Source organism: Zosterops lateralis, assembly GCF_965231275.1.
Source record: "Zosterops lateralis genome assembly, chromosome: 10".
Lineage (NCBI taxonomy): Eukaryota > Metazoa > Chordata > Aves > Passeriformes > Zosteropidae > Zosterops > Zosterops lateralis.
Genome location: NC_139770.1, coordinates 11,001,172 through 11,021,312, shown reverse-complemented (window position 1 = coordinate 11,021,312; position 20,141 = coordinate 11,001,172). Strand labels below are relative to the sequence as shown.

The 20,141-nt window shown below is 45.7% G+C and overlaps 1 protein-coding gene across 7 annotated transcripts in view; it reads right to left on the bottom strand.

Moving 5' to 3' along the window:
- TP63 (tumor protein p63) overlaps positions 1-20,141 on the bottom strand; it is a gene marked incomplete at both ends in the record, with an annotated part of 98,970 nt that overhangs the window by 11,647 nt on the left and 67,182 nt on the right. For 5 of the 7 annotated variants that reach the window (XM_083869073.1, XM_083869077.1, XM_083869075.1 and 2 more), the window contains 6 exons: positions 2,847-2,983; positions 3,944-4,026; positions 5,025-5,161; positions 5,420-5,529; positions 5,855-5,970; positions 7,738-7,924. In XM_083869073.1, coding sequence (XP_083725199.1) covers positions 2,847-2,983; positions 3,944-4,026; positions 5,025-5,161; positions 5,420-5,529; positions 5,855-5,970; positions 7,738-7,924 — 770 coding nt within the window. The remainder of the gene's footprint in view (positions 1-2,846; positions 2,984-3,943; positions 4,027-5,024; positions 5,162-5,419; positions 5,530-5,854; positions 5,971-7,737; positions 7,925-20,141) is intronic. The other 2 variants (XM_083869072.1, XM_083869074.1) reach the window with 1 other exon arrangement.

Genomic DNA, 20,141 nt, shown 5'->3' with positions numbered 1-20,141 from the left:
AACCAAATGAAAAAAAACCCAACAACTTCCCATCTATGATCATGAAGGTATTATCTTGGCATAACAGTAAATAAGAGAAAACCATGCATAAAGGAGCAAGCAGAGAGAGGAGATGAGACAGAGAAATATTGTAGTCTGGCATGATGTGGAGCATTGTAGTTTTAGAATTCTTGTGTGTTCCACTAGATGACCAATTGTCACCAGATTTGTCCTTTCTATTCCAGAACAGTCAGACAGCTGCATCTGCTGGCCTGCCAAAGGCAATGCTGGTCTGTATGTGCACTAGAGCCATTATGCAGCTGTTTTCCAAGATGATGTTTATATTTTTAAAACTACCTTTCACCATAATCATTTCAACCTTGCTTTTGCTACTCTTTGAAGCTTTCCACATTGTAGGAGTGACAAGGACACCTCTTTCCACACACCTGGACAGCTTTTCCATGTTAACCACTGCCCCGAAAAGTAAACTGAAGAATCCAGCATTCCTCCACCAAGGTGTGACTCTGGAGCACACGTGGATGCTGCTCCATTTTGAGAAGGAAGAGCAAAAGGCAACTTTCAAACATTCCATTCCCACAGAGCCCTGCTGGGACCTACAGCTTCCAACACATTCCACCTTGGTCACACCACACACACTTTCCCAGCTCCCACTTTTCACACATGCTTTGAACTAAAGGGGTGAACTGAGACCAACATTTTAAAATACATCTCTGCATACAAAGTGAAGGGTCAGAACAGATTCAAAAATGAGTCTCTGTGCTCCTGAGTTTGGCCAGTCTGACAAAGGAAGCAGTAGCAAGACATTTCCCAGTACCCTGCTTACGTGCAAGGCTGCCCTTATCCAAACCATTCCGTAAAAGCAGTTGCTCTCCCTATACTCACACTGAAGCTCCTTCTTTGGGATGCAATTGCATCTTAGAGTCTTTTCAGCGTAAACATCCCTTTGTTCTGAACACAATTCCTACAGATACTAAGTCATACCATGAATTATTGAGGAAAAAGCACCAAAACCCAAAGTGCACCTAAGAAACTGTTGTCTGAGTATGAATTCAGCACAGAGAACCCTGCTTGATGGCAGTCTGTTGGCAGAGACAACTGCAGCAGCTCTGGACAAACACTAGAAGTTATTTTTCTGCATACTCCTGGCACCTTTAAAAGCTCTTAATCTTTCTCCCCTGCATCTGAGCACACTAGGCAACAGAGAAAAATGAGTATATACCTGGACAAGTGCCAGGAGACATGCCAAAGGACGTTTCATTAAATTAAATGGCTGGACTCCTACATGCTGGTCTTAAAGGTAACACAAATACCAACCACATTTGCTAGGAACCCGTCCTACTGATATAGAAAGAATGAAAAAAGTAATTATGGCAAAGCCAACTGTCAGCACCAAGGGAAAGCTGTCATCTGCTGCTGTCCATTTCTGCTTACAAAACCATTTCTCAGCTGAAATGGCTGTGGTTCAGGTGAAGCTTTGAAGACAAGCAGTAGAGCACACAAAGGCCACAATGCCTAGGAGCTAGTAAATACAAGCTATACTATATACAAACAGTGCAGATGACTGATAAAAGTAAATAATAATAATTAGATTTTTAAGTGCCCCAAAAGAGTCCAGAGCCCCTGGATTCTCCAGACGTTTTGGCAGAAGGCTTTTTTTCACACCTCCACAAGACTCCAGCTGACACTAAAAACACACAGGTCGAAATGTGAACACATGCAGAGGTCTGGCAGAAAGCTGGGGTATTGCAGAAGTCCTGAGACAAGGCCAAGGCACTGAAATAAATCCCTACAGGCTCAAGTGGGACTTATGTGGTGCCTTGGCCCCATGCTAACCTCTGCAGAGGAATGAGTTATACCCACAGTCTCCTGACGTTAGAGCTTCCCAGCAGGAACGCTCGAGATCCGAAGCACTACCGCCGGCAGCCACCGACAGCCCGGGGCTATTTTCTGTCACCCGAGACAGCAGGTGAAGCAATGCCCATGAATGACACTGCTCACGGCCGTCTGGGAAGTCATTCTCTGTCCAAGCCTCTGATTGCAAAGCTTTGCAAACCCAGATACCTATTCAGCCTGCCTTCCCCCCATCCTCCTCACACTTACAGCACCCAGAGCAATCCCAGTGCAGCCCTGAGTTCAGAAGGGATGGAAAACTTCTCTTGAGCAATGCAAAGTGTCATCTGGCAAAGTGCAGTTTTTGACAAGACTTTAAAAGCATGTACAGAACCTTGCTCTGAAGTCCCCACTAGCCACAAAGGAAATTTTTTGTGTTTCAACTTTGCTCTCCACTTTCAGCTGCCTGTTTTACAGCTGAACAATCTGAAGTATTGTTGTACCACTGAGACACCAGCCCTCCAATGCATGAGAGATGCACTGCAGTGGGGCCCAAGCACTTGGCTGACTCCTAGCTTTCCATACTGTTAGCAAGATGGTCAGATGGATACTCTGGAGAAGGTTCCATGTTTGCTGCCATTCCCATGGACTGATGGGAAAGGAGTACACCCAGATTGTTCTCCCCACCTTGGATGGGCGCACACAGCAAGTTTCTGAGCATAGGCTGTCAATGGCTCTGCCTCACTGTGCTGTGGACTCTGGCTGGAAGTCAGAAATGAGGCACTGAGCCCATCCTCATTCACCCTTTAGGAACAAAAGTTGAAATATGTGGGATGAAAGACTAGAGAGGGACCTTGCAAGCAGCCAGGACATGCACCTGGGGAAGGAGGACTGCTTTGTCCCATTGCTCAGCCCTCAACTGAGCACCGTGTCCCAGTGAACAACTGTGCAGAAGCTTTCTGTGTCTCTCTCCTCTCTCCCCACTGCACTGACACTGCAGGCACACTGGTACTCACTGCTTCTGGAGCAAGTGCTGGTGCTGCTGCTGTTGCTGCTGCCGGTAGGTCTCAATCGTGTGCTGGGGAAGGTACTGCATCAGCTCCAGGGACTCCTTGATCTTCAGTAGCATTTCGTACGTCTCCCGGCCCCTCACCTGGATCATGGGAAAAGGAAAGGGGGTTGGGGGGGAAAGGAAAGCTTTAAAGGATTGCATTTATAGACTTCATTGATAGTCACCTTAGAAAGTTTTAGGTAATGTCAAGTAAACAACCAGAGCAGGATGCAAATACGCTGTTTATACACTATGCTCACACAATAAAACTGATAAGCCTTGTTCTAGAGGTGCAGCAAATAATGTTGAGGAGTGATAATCTCACACTGCAGGCTGATGAACATCTTGGTGTTGTCATATGGCTCAGTGTGAATCTATGCCAGCCAATAGCAACATTGGGATCCAACCTATTTAGACAGAAAATGTGTTTACTTGCTTCAGACATAAGCAGATCTAGTGCTGAATCTCACATGCCCTCAGAAAAGACAGCACATGAATCTAGGAGCTGTGTTTGGCTCTCCCTTCTCTTCCAAGCACACCATGATTTATGATTTATCCAACTAAACAAGGCTCATGGGAAGGAGCTAAATGGCCAATTAGAGATATTTCTTGCTCTTTCCAAGTCTGCACTTAACACAGTCTATTTCACTTCTACTTCTGCATTACAACTGCAACACATATAAAAGACACCGAAGCATCCACCTATTAGTAAGGCAACGCCCAGTTTTCTAGAGAGAGGTCATGTGCCACAGACCCAGAAATGACCTAGTTGAGATCTAACCTAGTTAGATCTCAAAGACAGTGTCTCTACAAGGACAGAAAGATCCCTTGAGATATTCTCATATCCATTGCATAAGCCATTCTTAGCACCAAGTGGGATTTTAAATATTTTTTTTATTTGGAGTATCTATTTTAAATCAGTAACTGATAGGATTAAAGAAAATAAAAATTATTCTTTCACACCCCAGCCCCTTCCTCAGTTCTCTCTGAAGTCTAGGTGAGCCTTGAGTCACCATCTAAGATACTAAACATAGGGCAAATAAAAAGATAGAGAGAACTCACTGGCAAGTACAAGAGCTCATCATCTGGGGAACGTCTTTTTTTGATAGATGTCATCTGTATGCCATGAGTTCCTTGTCGAAAAGCTGGAAGAGAAAGCCCAAAGATATCCCATTAAAAAAAATAAAGAGGGGGAGAGTGAGGGGAGGAGCATACAAAGAAGGAAAAGGCAAAAAGAGAGATACAAAAGAGATATGAAGTGCATGACCAGCTCAGATCTGTAGTGCTCTGAAGGGAACTCTTGCTGAGCCACTCCAGAACTGTCCTTGTAGCTCCTGGCTCTGTAAGACAGACACAACTGCAGATGCTGGCTGGCCATGTCACCTGGGGAAACACATCAGCCAAGGAGTGCTGGATGTATGACAAAACCCTGGCAAGCCACACTTAGAACAAGCATTGGCTCTTTACAGGAAAGTGTCAAAGTTTTGGTATTACAGGGCTCACAAGCTGTTGGTGAATCAGTGATCCATGAAGGTGAGACCATTGGCAGAGAGCAGAACTCACTGAAAAAAAGCCCCACTCCAGTCTGTCTCCTGTCATAACCTGTGCCCCACTGTTCAGCCTGCTGCCTTCACTGAGTACAGGGGAAACCAAAGGTGGATTTCCACATCCTGCATGTCCAGCGAGGACTTGGCTCTCTTCAGAGCACAGAGAGGCCGCTTGCCAGGGCATCTTTGATGCACAGCAGGGTTTGTGTGCAGCCTCAGCCTAGATCCCTGTGGCTGGAAGACACCTGCCACAGCACAGAACACTGGCTAGATGAAGCGAAGAATAACAGCATGACCCCAAACAAGCAATAAAGGTTCAGAAGGTCAGAGTTCCAGACATACAATTGGAAGGTGGCAAATAAACACCCCTTCCAACCACTGCTAGCAGGGCTAATCTAACACCAGCAATGCTGCAAGGGAGCCCACAAACCCAGACTGTCAAACACTGCTTTGTGAACACCAGCTCAATTTTTAGGCGGATTCACCCTGGGAGAACAGACATCTAATGCCCTCCTGCCTCCATGCACAGCACCACTGTGCCCCTGTGGCACAAGCACCCAGACAGCCCCATCTGCCCAGCTCTGCCAGCTACTTACGGCGCTTCGTACCATCACCATTCTTTGTGCTGTCGGACACTTGCTGCTTGCGGATGCTGTCCTCATCTGCCTTGCGGTCTCTGCCCGGGCAGGCACAAATACGGGCTTCGAAACACCGGCGGCCCAAGACCTGCCCACTGGAGAGAGAGAGAGGGGAGGAGAAACATCAGCTGGCATCATGGACACAGGCCAGCAGCTCCCCTCGACTTCACACCTCACTGTGTGTGTCCACCTTCCACTTCCCAGTCTGGATTTCCCGGATGCTGGGCAACTCCCACCTGCAAAGATCTAAAAAATATCCTATAGCCCCTGAAACTAAGCTGTCCCTAAGGATATGGAATGTGCCCTAAGTGGAAGGAGAGCCAGAAGGGTTACACTCATGATGCACAACTTACTCTCTGGTTTCCAGGGTCACAATGATGAGGATGGGGCGGCGGTTCATCCCTCCAACGCAGCTGCTGTTGCACATGAAGTTGTACAGGACTGTAGTGAACTCAGTACCAACCTGGGTGAGACAAAGGTGATGAGCAGAAGAGTTGGTGAATGGAAAGCTCTGCTTTTTCCAAGTTCTCCTTTTTTATTTCCCAAGCTGGGCTGCAATTGGACCAGCATAATATAGGTCCCCACTACAAAGTTTCTTTAAAAGAAATTAAGAACTCCTGCTCTCAACAGATAACGAGGGTTTTTCCACAGCTCATTTCTGACACAAAGGAAGAAGGGATTTATTGCGATGAGGATAAGGAAAGCCCAAAATCCCACCTCCTTTGACCAGGGTTACAAACCCCACCCCTTGCATGCCAGGATTCCACCAGCTGGAGCTCACAACATACCTGTGGTGGCTCGTAGGGGACCAGCACACTCTGCCTCCCTGTGATGGGGTCTTCTACATACTGGGCATGGCTGTTCCCTTCCACTCTGATCAGGTGGCTGGGAGGTGCAATCTGACCTGCAAGGGCAAAGAGGGAGAAAACAAGAGACTGTTCAGTGAAGTAAGGTCATGCACAAGGTGGCAAGATTTGCCATCAAAGGAAATGCACATGGCCCCAGAGGTCCATCAGAGCACACACAGGTGCCTCCCAGCCCTTGAACCATCTCTTCCCAAGATCCCTGCTGCCAGACACTAAAGGCAACAGGCTTTCTCAAGCTCACTCTGGATTCCTGTGGCTAAACCTGAAGAAGGGCTACCCAAGATCCCAGACTAAGTGAGCTGAAATGTGAACTGAATGGCAGCTCACAGCAGTTCTTCCAGCAAAGCACTCCTGCTGGATTTTCACACCAGCTGAAAGCCTTTATTTTCCTCCTCTAACACATATACAAAGCAAATTTCATCAAGTCTCAATTCCTACTCTTTTTCCTATCAATTGCTAGCCCTCTTCTGCTCCCTTCCATCAGTCTTGATCCTTAAAAAACAGATTCAAGGAGCAAGAGAATTATGCATTTAATTAATGGTCATCTTGAAAAATCATGCTTGCTTACAGCAGCAGCAGAAGGGAACATGATCTTCTTGGTCCCTAGGACACTTTCCAATAATTAAAAGCTTCCTTCCTACAAATTTTCTTCAGTGTTTCTACAACATACAACTAAATTCTGAGGAGAGGAGCCTACTAAGGGTTCATCTCAATAATTTGTTTTGTGTATTAACTGTTCATTTCTTACTCAAAATACAGCCTACTTCTGTAGAAATAGAATTAATTATTTAAAACAGAAGTAATTATTTCAGAATAAGAATTTATAGGGGTTTTTTTCCCTTTTTTTCTTATAAATAAGAAAGTTTTCCTTTCTTAAAACTCCATTGTTGAATGGTGTCAAACCTCAATAAATCCAGTCCTGTCAGAAAAGCACTTTTTAATATAAAAAACTGTTCTGAAGAATTAAAGTGGACTCTCACTCCACTCTGATTTTACACTCCCAAGTCTTTGCTTATTTCTGGGGCTTGTCTAGCTGGCTGCACTGTAACCAGCAATGGGATCCAGGCTCCTAAGACATCCTGCTAACTGACACCAACCAGGTTTTTTTTACAGTAGGAGATAAATAATGTACACAGAATAAAACAGATGCTCATCTGAACTTACGTGAACTTAAGTGGCCAAGACAAAATGGAACCCAGCCCATGAGCTTGCAGAAAACCAAAGGCCGTTTTAAAAACAGCTGCTACTTCACTAACATGAGGAGAAGCAAGTAAAAGATTAAAACATTAATACTGAACTGAGAGTGTTACATGTAAAAGAACATTGCCTGCAGTTGATGCTGGCACTTAGCATTACCCTGCCAGAGATAAACAGCCCCTCCGTCTTTGAGGCGTGGATTAAGGACTGGAGATGATATTGCATCCTGTTACTAGATCCCTGTCCCAGCGACATGGAAGCTCATTCCTGAGCACAAGAACAGCTGCTTCTCATTGCAGGAGCAAAAGCAGAGCAGAGAAAGGCTGCCAGAGGGGCAGTGCCTGCCATGAGGACAGACATCCATCCAACCTGGGCACGCAGGAGGTTTATTTCAGTGCTTTCCTCCCAAGGACGAGCTTGCACAGGGACAACTAAAGCACTGCATGATCCTTCCTGCCAAGCACGGGAAATAAAAAGCTGCATGAGATGTCACAGGGAGATCTGCTTCCAGAAGGTTTGCTCTGAAGCTGCTGTCACATCCCTCAGTGGCCTCTCATCAGCCAAGCAGCCCTGGAGAGGGATTGCCAGCACAGCACTGCCCTCCTTACCCTCGTTGAACTCCCGGCTCAGCTCGTGGTTCGGGCAGCGTTTGACCACTTCAGTGACGTGTTCAGCTTTCTTGTAGACTGGCATGGCCCTGATGACAGCGCCCTGGGGTGGTGGGGTCATCACTTTGATCTGGATGGGACACGTCTTGGCGATCTGGCAGTACAGCTTTTTCAGCTCGGTGGAATACTGAATGGGGAACAGACCAGGAGAGAGTCAGAAGTTCAGCCAGGGACGGAGGCACATCAGGAACATGGAAAGGGCCTTGCACATGTCACTGAAAGCACCAGAGCACCAGCCACTGCATGGGCACTGCGTTTGTTTGCACAACAGCCACGCTTCCAGAAAAGTGACAAAACCCCTAGACTTTACCTGTTGTAATATAACAAGAGCATAAATCTACATTCTAGTCCCAAAGGCAAAAATCTTCTGATAAAGAGCACTTCATTTACTCGAACAAATAAAGCCTTTATTTCTCTTGAGCACATACTCCCTCTTGCAAGGGACACCCATTACCCACCTAACAAAACAGATGGTATTCTTTTCACAGCATCCTGTAATCCTGGAAGCACTCAAAACCACAGACATAAAAGTGTTTCATCCTGTTTTCTAAGAAGCCCTCCTACTCTTGCAGAGGGGATTAAAAAAAAACATGAACCTTGGAACTGAACAATTCTTGAAAAGAAGACCTTGATAAATTTGGGAGTTATACCAAATCTGACATTTCAGCCATCTTTGCATTACATCCAAAAATGAGGTTAAAAAAAAAAAACAGATTTTTTTTTTTCTTTTTTTCAAATGCAGTGTTTTCATGGAGTGTGTTCACATCTGGAAACCTTTACTCAGCAAAACATCACCGTTGAAGTTGGTGGTTTCTTTCCAAAACCCCTCACCAAAATAAAGGCTTAGCAGGGAGGATGACAAGAGAAGTCCCAAGTGGTTCAGTACTGTACAACCTACACCCGTTTTCCTGGATATCTCACATGAAGGAGACTCTCCAGTCCCTCCTGCTCTACAAGGCTGTTCCAAAATACGTCAGGTTTTTTCAGTACCCCAGTCCAGAGGTATTCAGTTTTCTCCTAGTATTCAGACATTCATGAGTACAGAGCTCTCCCCACACACTCTAACCCACAGGAATTACTGGCACTTCCCCATCTCTGTGTCTTCAGTTCTTGCAGACAAAGAAAAGTGAAAGCCCCAGGGTGGCTGTTTCCTCACAAGAAAAGGTCTCCAGCAGCCACAGGCCAATAGAGCCCCACTGGCAGCTGTTCAAACACAGCAGTGACAGGATCATTCTGGTGAAGAGCACCCTGTGGCCATGGACCCCACGGGGACAGGGAGAGCCAGCGCGTGCACGGGTGGGTGGCAAATGACGCAGCAGCAAAAGGATTAGCTAGTGATAGTCAGGGATTATTTGCATTTCAGAGTGTACACACTGCTAACATAGGAAAAACCAAACTTGGGAGAGACACTGGGTAGAAGAGAGAGATTAAACATAAGCCAAGCCAGTCCCTTCCCTCCTCACTCAACACCATCCGGCCATGTGGCAGGGAAGATGCTACAGGTATTTAAGATACGAAAAAAAGATTTCTTTAAAATGCAAAGGCCAAATTGTGCAATGCATTTTATGTGCCTGCAGGCTAGAGATTAAACCCACAAAGGATTTACCCAGCCCGCGGAAACGGGGAACATGCCAAATAATTACAAAAAAAAAGTTGCGAAACAGATCTAGATGGTGATTTATATCGTACATCTTTTAAAGCTGAAACTCCTTATTGTTTTTTAAGAAAAAAGCCAATCCTTACTGAAGGTAAGAGTGAGCTCACCATGTTGTCTTTTCATCTCAAGAGGTAGAAAAAGAATCACTCCTATTTAAAAAGGAAGAAAACCTGTAAAGCATTGTTTCCTTCAACACATCAGTTTGCTCATAGCACTGTGAAGGTTTCAGGGACAGAAAGCCTCAAAAATCTCAAAAAGCCAGCTAATCACTTGGATGCCTTAACATCACTGAAGCATAAAGAAATTGGGCACCCAAAGGTGATGGGCTGAAATGCAAGCATAAATATTGAAGAGCAGTGGTGCACAGAGGGCATGGCACATGCCAGGAGGTAATGTGTCCAGTGTCTACAGACATCCAGAGAACTGAACAATGATTCAGTCATTGATCAGAACTCGTGGTGCTGACTGTAATTTTATGTATAGTATTTTCAAAGACAGAAAGCTGGGGTTACAAGAAAGGGGGAAAACAAAAAATCTCTGCTTTTGGAGGGACCGAGATGTACCCCAAACCAGCACAAATACTGAGGCTCATGATCAAACAGCACAGCCCCTCTGCAACCAGAGAAAGGATCTGCTCTTCATCCCACCCTTTGGCACCCCAACTGTTGGACCCCTTTGGCAACAAACAGCAAGGAAGGCATTGGTCCCACACTCTAAATTCACAGAAAACAAACAGTCAAGAGCTAATGGATTATGATGAACAAGCTTATCCAACAAAGAAACACATGGCAGACTCAAGAGCTGCAGGTTCTGCCCAACAACTCCAACTTGGCATGTCAGGAAAGGAGGGTAACCAGGAGCCCACCTCTGCTTCAGAGCACAGTCAGGATGTAGCAATATTTAGTGGCAGTGCCCAGCAGAGTCAAAAGAGACAACAAGGGGCTGAGATGCCTTTTTGTCACCTGATTGCAAGAGGAGTTCAAGCCTCACAGGCACTGCACAGGGCTTGGGGACATGGCGTATAGCCACGATTTCACATCTACCCCAGGCACAGCCGCCTGTGAGCGTGTAGTCACTGAAGGGACAGTCATTTAACACCGGTGTAAATCTGTCCACGGGGTACCTGCTGTCAGACAGAGAGGGGCTCGAGTTTCCCACCCCGCCAACTTTGCTGCAACCAGGAGTAACCTGATGCACAGCCATTTACTGGCATAAATAGATGCCAACAACTAGGTCATGGTGACTTCGTCCTGGATCAGCGATAATTGCTGTATCCACAGAGCAAGACAGGATATTGTATATAGATTTCAAAGCAAAGGCACTTCAGAAAGAAAACCCAAGGCAGGAGCTGTTTGTGCGCTCAGATAGTGCCTGTAAGCAAGGATCATCCTCTTGGCACAGGTGCTGCTCCTCAGTGGTCCCAAACCACCCCACCCTGCAGGAGGTGACAGTCCCCCTGCTCACCATTTTGCTGTGAACTGACGCTTGCTGTATGAGGGGTAAGATTGGGAGCAAATCCCAGAAATCCAAAGCACAACTATTAATCAACACACCTGAGGAGGAAAACTGAATTAATTAGTAGTATAAATATAAAAAATTAGTTTGACCAAAGTCTATCAGTTAACAAGATGACAACAACCATTATCTAGCTGTAGGAACAAAGGTTGTGCCAACAGCCTGGGGAGGGCAACACCACTTCCACCAGAGTACAGACCTGAAAGCCATTTAAAACAAAAGAGCTGAGCCTGGAAATGTGTTATCTGCTCAAGAGGAAGAAGAAAGAGCTTTGGTTCGGACTCTTATTTGGAGTTCAACTGCTGCCTGTCATGAATTTAGCTTTTTGCTTAATAATACATTTTAGAAAGAAAGATGAAAACACTCCAATGCCTGGAGCTCTGCTCTCCCCACCTGCCTGTGCAGACATACTGTATTACCCACTCTTGGCACCCTGGCTGGTAATTCAGTATCACAATACGCACACCAGCTACCATCAGGCAACACCTGTCTTGTTTTTCATTAAGCCCCTTCTACTGAAGGTGTGTCAACAAAGGGTTGAAAGGCAAAAACAAAACACTTCTTGACTCTCAAATGGAGAATTTTTTCTAGAAAGGACTGTAGTCTCCTGAAAGTAAGTGCTCAATGCAATACAAGCCACAATGGCTTTTTACTGAGTATTCAATTCCTCTGCAAAACTCTGATGCAGTGAAATCCCCCAAACACTACTTTCGAAATCTGCTCTAATATCTGTTTTACCATCTGATCCAGCAGAGGGATTATGGCTCCTAAATCTTTAAAAGGAGTGGGGTTCAGTCAGCTCTACAAATGCTGATGGATGTCAGCTTGAAGGTGATCCCAGAGGTTGGCTTAAGGCATTACAGCTCCCTGAGCCCCTCCTGCTCAGATCAACAGGTCTTTCAAATCTTTTGCAAGCTTCTTTCAAGTAGTCATGTTTTAGTTCAACTCAGTTAACTAGATTCATTTTACTTGATGTTTTCAAAGCTGTCAATCAGCTATGCTTTCTCCCCTACCAAACTAACTCCCTAAAAAGGAGGAAAAAAAGAACAGGTTAGAAGAGTGGAAATGCAATAACTACCTGCACCAAAGTATTCACAGGTGAAAGCAAGGAAAATCACAAAGAAATAGAAAATAATTTGAATGTGTTTTAATTATTTAGGAGAACAAAAGGCAGCGGGAAGAAAGGAAGCTACCAAGAACAAAAAAGTGAAATTTACACAAGCACCTTAAATATTTTTTGCTATGCTACACCATGATTTAACTTTTCACTTACAAAAAACCGCTGGGAGCGTGTGGGGGCACATCAGAAACACACGTGTGCACATGCACACACACTCTTAGGAACAACTTGTACCCAGAGGACACTCAAAGGAAGAGGAGCTGTACCAGGAGTGCTGCACACACAAACATCTCCTTCCAGATTTAACCTTCAGCTCAGCATAGGCTCAACCCCATGGCTCGTGAGCTGACTTGTTGCAGCATCAGTTTGAAGTTCTCTGTCTCACCAGGCTCCAGAGCAAAGTGGACAGACTGTTGATAGTGGGCATAGCTGGCATTCAAACCACGGGCACAGCCAACAAGTCCAGCGATACAGATCCACCAGGTGTGGCCACAAGCCCCATCCTCACAGCCTGGGGCACAGGACAGACAGACAGGCCTGTGAGCATCCTCCATCTGCAAGGGAAGCCACCGGGCGATGCCCGGGGGCATCGGAGTGGGAGGAGATGCTGATGCAGCCCCATCAGCGCTTTGCAGGCATTTACCAAATTTCTGCACCCCGGGGCAAAGGAAAAACCATGTCACACTGTTTTCCCTCTTGAGGAAGGGCAGTGAATCACCCAAGGACGTCCGCCTTCACAAAGACTTAAACTTCATTTTCCCCTGGGGCTCTTCTGCCCCTTCTCCGTCCCCACCGCCTCGCCAGGCGCTCACGAGTTATTAAAATCCTTCCTCCGAGCGCTTTTCCCCGGGAGCCGCAGCCAAAGGCCGCCTGTTGCCACCTGTCAGTCGCGGGGATTAATTACCTGCGCCGAGCGGGGAGCGGCACATTCCTGCCGGCCTCGCCCGCCGGGATGTTGACATCAGGCAGGTGGGCCCCGCGTCCCCCGGCCGCCCGCGCCGAGGCGGGACGGGACCCACGGCTGTGTGGGGACAGGGACACGGGGCACGGGGACACAACGGGACACAGCGGGACATGGGACTGCCCCGGGGAGGGCGGCGCCCCCAGCTGCTGCGCCCTGCAAGCCTTAGCGGAAAAAAATAAATACATGGGTGCGTGTGTGTGTGTTGACCTGCTTAGGTAAACGGGGAAGGGGAGGGGTGGCAGGGAGGAGAGCGGAGAAACGTAGCCTGCGGACAGGGATTCAGGGGCCGCTCCCCGGCCGGGGCACATCCCTCGGGCTCCTCCGCTGTGCCACCCCAGTGCAGGGGAACGAGGTGGGGAACAGCAGCTCTGCCCCTCCGGCTGAGGCACAGCCGCCCATGGCCCCGGCAGGCTGAGAGCCCCGCGTTCCGCCGCCCCGCAGCAGCCCCTGCCCGCCCCTGTGAGCGGCGCTCCCGCCGCCTGCACACACAGCCCGGCTCGGATGGAAACGGGACAAGGGACATCCACACGTGGCCGTGGTATAGGAGACCCCCTGAAATTCCCAAAAACACCGGAGTGAGAGCATCAGCTAGATTCTCACATCTTTATGGTAATAAAGGTAATTCCTTCCTATGACAATATTCAGCATCTCACTCGAGGCTCCCCAGGGCGGGTAGCTTTAATTCAAAGCTACCTCCATCAGGATGGATCATCTCCACTTGACACTGCCAGCAAAGCCACGATAATAACAGAAATAACACCGATAATTTCCCATACTGCTTTTGCACCATGAAAGTATTTTAACTGTGAAAACCTTACGCATGTGGGCTTTCACATTTCAGTTTCATATCACAGACTTACTTCATCAACAACTTAAGACCTCTTGAGGTTCAGCTTGAAAACCATTTTAAAAACAAACAACAACAACAAAAATCAACTGAAGAGTATCCTGTATCAAGAGGAAAAAACCTCAAATGGAAAACTTTGGAGGCAAGCTTTACACGTTTTTTGATACAAAGTATAAAGGAAGGCTCAATCTTTGGTTTTTTGAGTTAAGTTCTCTTCCCTTGCTAGTCTATTATTTAAATATTTTTGAAATTAATTTATTTAAAAACCAAAATCATAAAACTCCTGGAGTCAAATGGCCTTAGCTTGTGCAGCCAGCTCACACACTGCCTGTGTATTGTATCCAGTTTCTGACAGTTTCTAAACTGAAACTTTAGCAGTAGCAAACAGGTTTCAGATGCTAACAATGTCTAGTAGTTTACATTTCCAATAGATTGCTTTGCAGCAGAAATTTTGTAAGGTAGAAGTAAGAAATGAGAGCAAATCTGCTGAAAGGCAAGCTGATCTGATGCTGAACAACATCTTCCTTGATATCTACATCTGTCAGTGAATTCTCCACTATGAATGCACAACAAATAAGCAACCTATTTGCCTACCACAGAAAATATAACATTAAGAAACATACACTATAGAAGGTTCACCCTCATTCTACCCAAACTCATCTACAGGCTATGATGTGTTAAATTTCAGCAGACTGGTGAGGGCTGATCAACCTAGTCTAAATAATTAGTTAAAGTTGGATCTGGAAAACATATACTTCAATTATTAAGCATTAATTAGTAAGCCAACAAAATTCAACAGCAAAATTTTTTATCCTTATAATGACTGCCAAAGCAGCTTTGTGAATAACTCCACTGCATTTCTTCCCTCCTGCCACAGCCCTGCTACTCAAAGATACGCAGCTACTTCACATCCTCCTAGCAAGAGGGTAACCCACTGCTAATGAAACACTACTAATGAAAAACTGGAGTTACAAATATTTGCATCTCTATAAAATACACACCTGCTTGCAGGTAATGCAAGTGAGTGGACAGTACACAAATGACCACACGTTTGCTTACATGAAACTGAGTTGATTGTATGACCTCAAGGGTCAGAGCAGCTGAACACTGCAACAGTGACATAACCAGCAATAGTCCTTCCAGGCAATTCTACTCATTACATCAGAATGTACACTCCAATGCTGCAGGCAAAAGCCTTTAGGACTTGATTTAGCAAAAAAATCTTCAGCATACGCTTAATGTTTAGCAGCACTGTTAACCACCACCTGCTCAAGTCAGTGAGCCTCTGTGTAAGGGAATTTGTGAACTAAACCTGAATTTAAGATCTGATTCAACCTGTACTTTAAATGAAATCTGATTTCTGTTACAAAGGACTCCAGAAACGAACTGAAAAGAACATACTCAGGCCCCCGACAGCAAACCCACCCCACCACAAACTGCTCCTGACTCACGTGCCTTGGCCCTCTGATACTGAGCACCAGAACCTGTTCTGCTCATGGACTACTTTAAGTAAAGTCCAGGTTGACCATTTCAAACCTCCTTCTAGCTTGGTGTGAGGGATTCAACTTTCTTACAGTCACCTGTCCCAGACTCAGCAAAAGAGGAAAACTGTTGTGTGTTTCCTATTAGCCTCCCAGATCTCACTTGTTTCAAGTTCACATGCTGCAGCATGCTCCATCCTACCAGCCACACTCCAAAAACTGTACTCAGCTAGAGGAAACATCATCTGGAATAACCAGACACCAATTTTTAGTGCATTGCCCCATCATTTTTGTCCCCTGCTGAAAGCCAAAGGGTGATGAGCTCAACTCTTCCCTCTCATGAGGGAAGAAGCACAGCAATACATAAAGGATGCCCAAAATAAACAGCAAAGCAAAAATTCCAAAGCTCTCCAAAATTAGTCTGCTCCCACCAATTCTAACCTGGTTTCAAATACATGAGTCAGCAGTACAAGTCCCAAACAAGCAGGTCAAATCCTGCAGCCCCATAGAGAGATTTTGGGTCCTTTGCAACTTGTGACACAGCAACGGGTTCAGGTTGCTCCACACCAGCTAAAGATCAGGGGAAGAAGAATGTACAAGGAAACGACCAAAGTAAGACATTAGTACAAAACTCCTTTTAATTCCTGCATCTGCAAATAAGGGGATTTCATTAATAACTCAGAGGAAAGTGAATGAGTCATTCCTACAGTATCTGTTACACCAGACAGAAGCCAAGCTGGACTAGAGAACACATTAAAAAAAACAAAAACAACATAACAAAGTTGGTCTGGCAATGTAGTCTTATCAATCAGCAACATCCTAAGCCTGCATATTAGTGGCAGAGTCAGTCTCAGAACTATCAGGCACTCTGCCACAGACTGCACCAGCCATTCAACACCCTGGAAAGCAGGACACTTTACTAGATGGTGACAGATTTCCACCCAAATTCTGGCTCATGCCAAAGGATTGGCCTACTTGTAAAATACCACAGGGTCAGCACGTTGCAAGGGTGAGAGTATTTACGTCAAATACTGGCGCATCTTCCTAGCTGGGGCATGAAGAGGCTCACAGGAGATGCAAACCAGCCTCTGCACATTCATTCTGATACAGGAAATAAAGTTCAAGCTATTCAAAGCTAAAACCAGGTTTAATGTCTTGCGACCTCTCATATTAAACACCTTTTGCCCAGATACATTATCTATCCTGTTTGTCCTTTAGTGACTTAGGTTTCAGATTCAGTGGACCCTACAAAAAGGGCAAAATAATCCCCAAGGAACTTCACATATAAATCATTTGTATTTTTTTCTTTGCCTTCCTTCAGCACTACTGCTGTTGTGCTGTGACCAAGTGCAGGACTGCTCCCTGACTCTTTCTGGAGTGGGGAAAGAAACACAGGGCCAATGCACCCCATGGAGCAGGGCTGGTAGCTAACTGGCAGGCCAAGGGGCTCAGCTGTGAACTGAAATAAATCAAGGGGCCACCAACCAAGTCAGTAAATGAGCGCTCCTCTGGATGTGCACTCCCAACAAAGACCAAATGGCTCAGATGGACAAAGGTGGTCCCCCTTTCTCCTACTCACTTTGCTTCCCCTCCTGTTCATTCCACCTGAGGGAAGGTGCAGATACCTCTCACTTCATCCAACAGACTATTAATCACACCAACAGGAGGCGATGGAAGGGAAGACAGAAAGTATTAAATCTGACAGGCTCTTAAAGTGGCAGTGCCAGTGAAATGCATCATTAAAGTGAGTAATTTTCCTGTTTACTTCATAGGCTCTGAGCCCCCCCGCTCCTTCCTCCCTGCCTAGATGTGGGCAGGACCCATCAAGGCAAAGCTTTGGAAGCAAGCAGCAGCGTCCCCAATTTCTACATAAATGCTGCAGGCCAAAGAGCAAAGGCAAGTTCCAACTGAGTCCTTGACAGTAATCAAGCACTGCGGCGCCTCTGGTCTTGTCTTGTGCATACCTTGCAAGTAGCATCATGTCTTCCCAGGGAGATTTCACTGGCACAGCACGCAAGCGCCTTGTTCCTTGGCTTCTATCTCAGAAAAAGAAAGTCCTGAAAACACACACACACGCCCCTGCTTTTCTGCTCCAAGGCAGACCATTTCCCTCTAAATCTTCAGGTGTATTGTTAGAAGCCCTTTCAGAGCAAATTTATGAATTTGCCAGAAATTTCTTTTGTTCCCGTGCAGAAAGGATAGTGCCAGTACCTTGCCAAAGTGGCATTGAGTCTTCCCTGTTAACGTCCAGGAAACTATCCTGAGTCAGACCTTATTACATTTTAAACCAAGTGCAAGTACCGTCAAGTCTCTTCCATGATAACAGCCAGGGCCTGTCCCATTTCCTGATCACATTACGCTCAACTTCCAGAATTACATCTATGCAAATATTGTTCTCCTGCTTGCTGAGCATTTCATTGATAATTAAAGTGAAAAGCCAGCAAAGCTTTTCTGACCAGGATGGTGAGCATGGCGACAAACTCACACAGAGACACCAACCAGGGACAAATGTTCTGCCTCTCTATGAGGAGCACCAGAAAAGGGCCTTCTCCTTCTCCTAGACAATAGAGAATCCAAACTGAACTAAACCACTTCTGGAAACATCCCTCTGTTTTCTGGAATTACTGACCCAATGAGGCCACACTGTAGTTCTGAGTCACACTGAAAACATAAGGATTAGGAAAGACAAAAATTACACCTAACTGAGTAAGTCAATGTTTTACTGAGAACATAAAGATGCAGTAACTCAGATCTAAGTTAGATCAATAAAGCATGACAGCAGCTCCAGCATGCTTAGGATGAATGGTGATTAAGTCAAAACTTTAAACCTTTTATTGATACAATTAAGCTTAGGGGATAAATGGCGAGAAAGTCAGACAAAAGCACAGTCAACCACCTATTACCAGCATTTGCAGGGTTCTGGGATCTGTATTTTACCCAGACCCTCCCCCTTCCCTGCCTTCTCCTTCCATCCTCAATGACCTAGGCAAGCACAGTCCTTGAGTCAACTCATGTGGTTTCACCTGAGCCTACTTTCAAAGTCAAGACATGATTCAGCAAGGTGTTTAAGCAGATGCCTACCTTTAAGGTTGGGAGCAGCCTTGCTGACTCCAACAGAACCCAAGAGATTTCACTGGGAATATTCACGTGCTAGAGGTTATGCACTCACTCAAGTGCCTTACTGAACTGAGACCTTGATTTTCCTACGTACCGTGGGAAACAATTCATCAAGTTCCATGCTGAGGAACACAGCAGAGCTGCTGCTGCAGCCATCAGGACATTCCCTGCTCAAAAACACAGCACCTCACCCCCAGCCAGCCAGTGAGGTCAATGCTGTGGCATCTCTGCTGGGAAGATCAACAAGCCCATACCAGGTTTGGGGTACTCCTTCATTTTGTCTCATACTCCCTGGAGCTGTACAACCGCAGCAAAGGGAAGAAAGGTGTTCCACAGAGCAGCATTCAGAAAGGGAGGAGGGTTGCAATGATGACTTCATAAAATGTTAGCAGCAGTCCTTCCTATCCCTCAGAGAAATAGCAAATCTTCAGTTTTACATCTCCTGCCCCCTAAGAGCAGAATGTAAGCCCACATCCCAGTGGACATACAAGCCAAAGGGAATTGTGCAGTTACACGCCACAGAAAAAAAGGAAGGCTTATGGGCACAGCATAGTCCGGATCTCTGATTTTTGGGTTGCTTTGAAATTTCATCAAGAAAGCACAAACGTAATAAAGCGAGCTTGCAGGGACTGGACGCACTTCACAGGCAGATCTACAAAAGCCTGCTAGGTAAACTCAAAAGGAATGACTACTCAAATATTCCATGACATACTAACAGATCCATAAATTATTGGAAATAGATTACATCAAGTCTCTCAATACCTAGCAATTGATTTATTTCACTTGGTAGCAAAGATAATAATGTCATCTGCATGCTCTAACTGGAAACATAACAGGAATTAATGTGGACTTAGATGCAAATCCTTGCAACCACAACCTGAAGATGGCTTTCCAAGGAAAACACCAAACAACCCTTTGTCCCTGCAGACCTCACTATTCTGCACTGCTTCATTTGCAAACTGCAAGCTCTGAAGACCCCAAGCAACAGATGCCTTGTGAGAAGACCTAGCCCATTCAAAGCAAGACTGCTTTCCCAACCAAAAAGCAGTCTTTGTTACAGGATAACAGTGAGAACAGGAATAGTTCCCTGGGAAACATAATTTTAAAGTCAGATTTCCCAACTAACCACACCCAATTAATAAGTAATGCCATGTTTTTGACTGATTAAGGAATTCCAGCAGATTTTTACCAGTTTCAATTTTGGGATTTTCTCTATCGTCACAACAACAAAAAAAGAGAAACAAAACCCCCTCATGATCTTATACAGGTGTCAGGTAACAAAAGGCAAGCCTCTTCCTCACTAAAAAGGAGTAAAACAAAATGGAACAAAACAAGACAGAGTTGCAACATCAGAAGTTATTCACTCGCACTGTCTGGCACTCCCATTTTCCTTACAGCTCATACGTGGTGCATCAGAGAAAGGTGCAAAGTCTCCATGGGCAGAACAGACTGTTGTCCTGGACAATGCTGTGCAGATGAATTCCTGACCTAGCAGAAAGCAAGCTTTGTTCTGAGATAGCTACCATGAATCTCAAAAGCCTGCACCACTGCAAGGGCAGCACTTAAAAGCATCTTCTTAGCAGCTCTGAATGTAATGCTATCCAAACGAAAAGGCAGGAGAGGGCTGGGACTAACACCAGCAA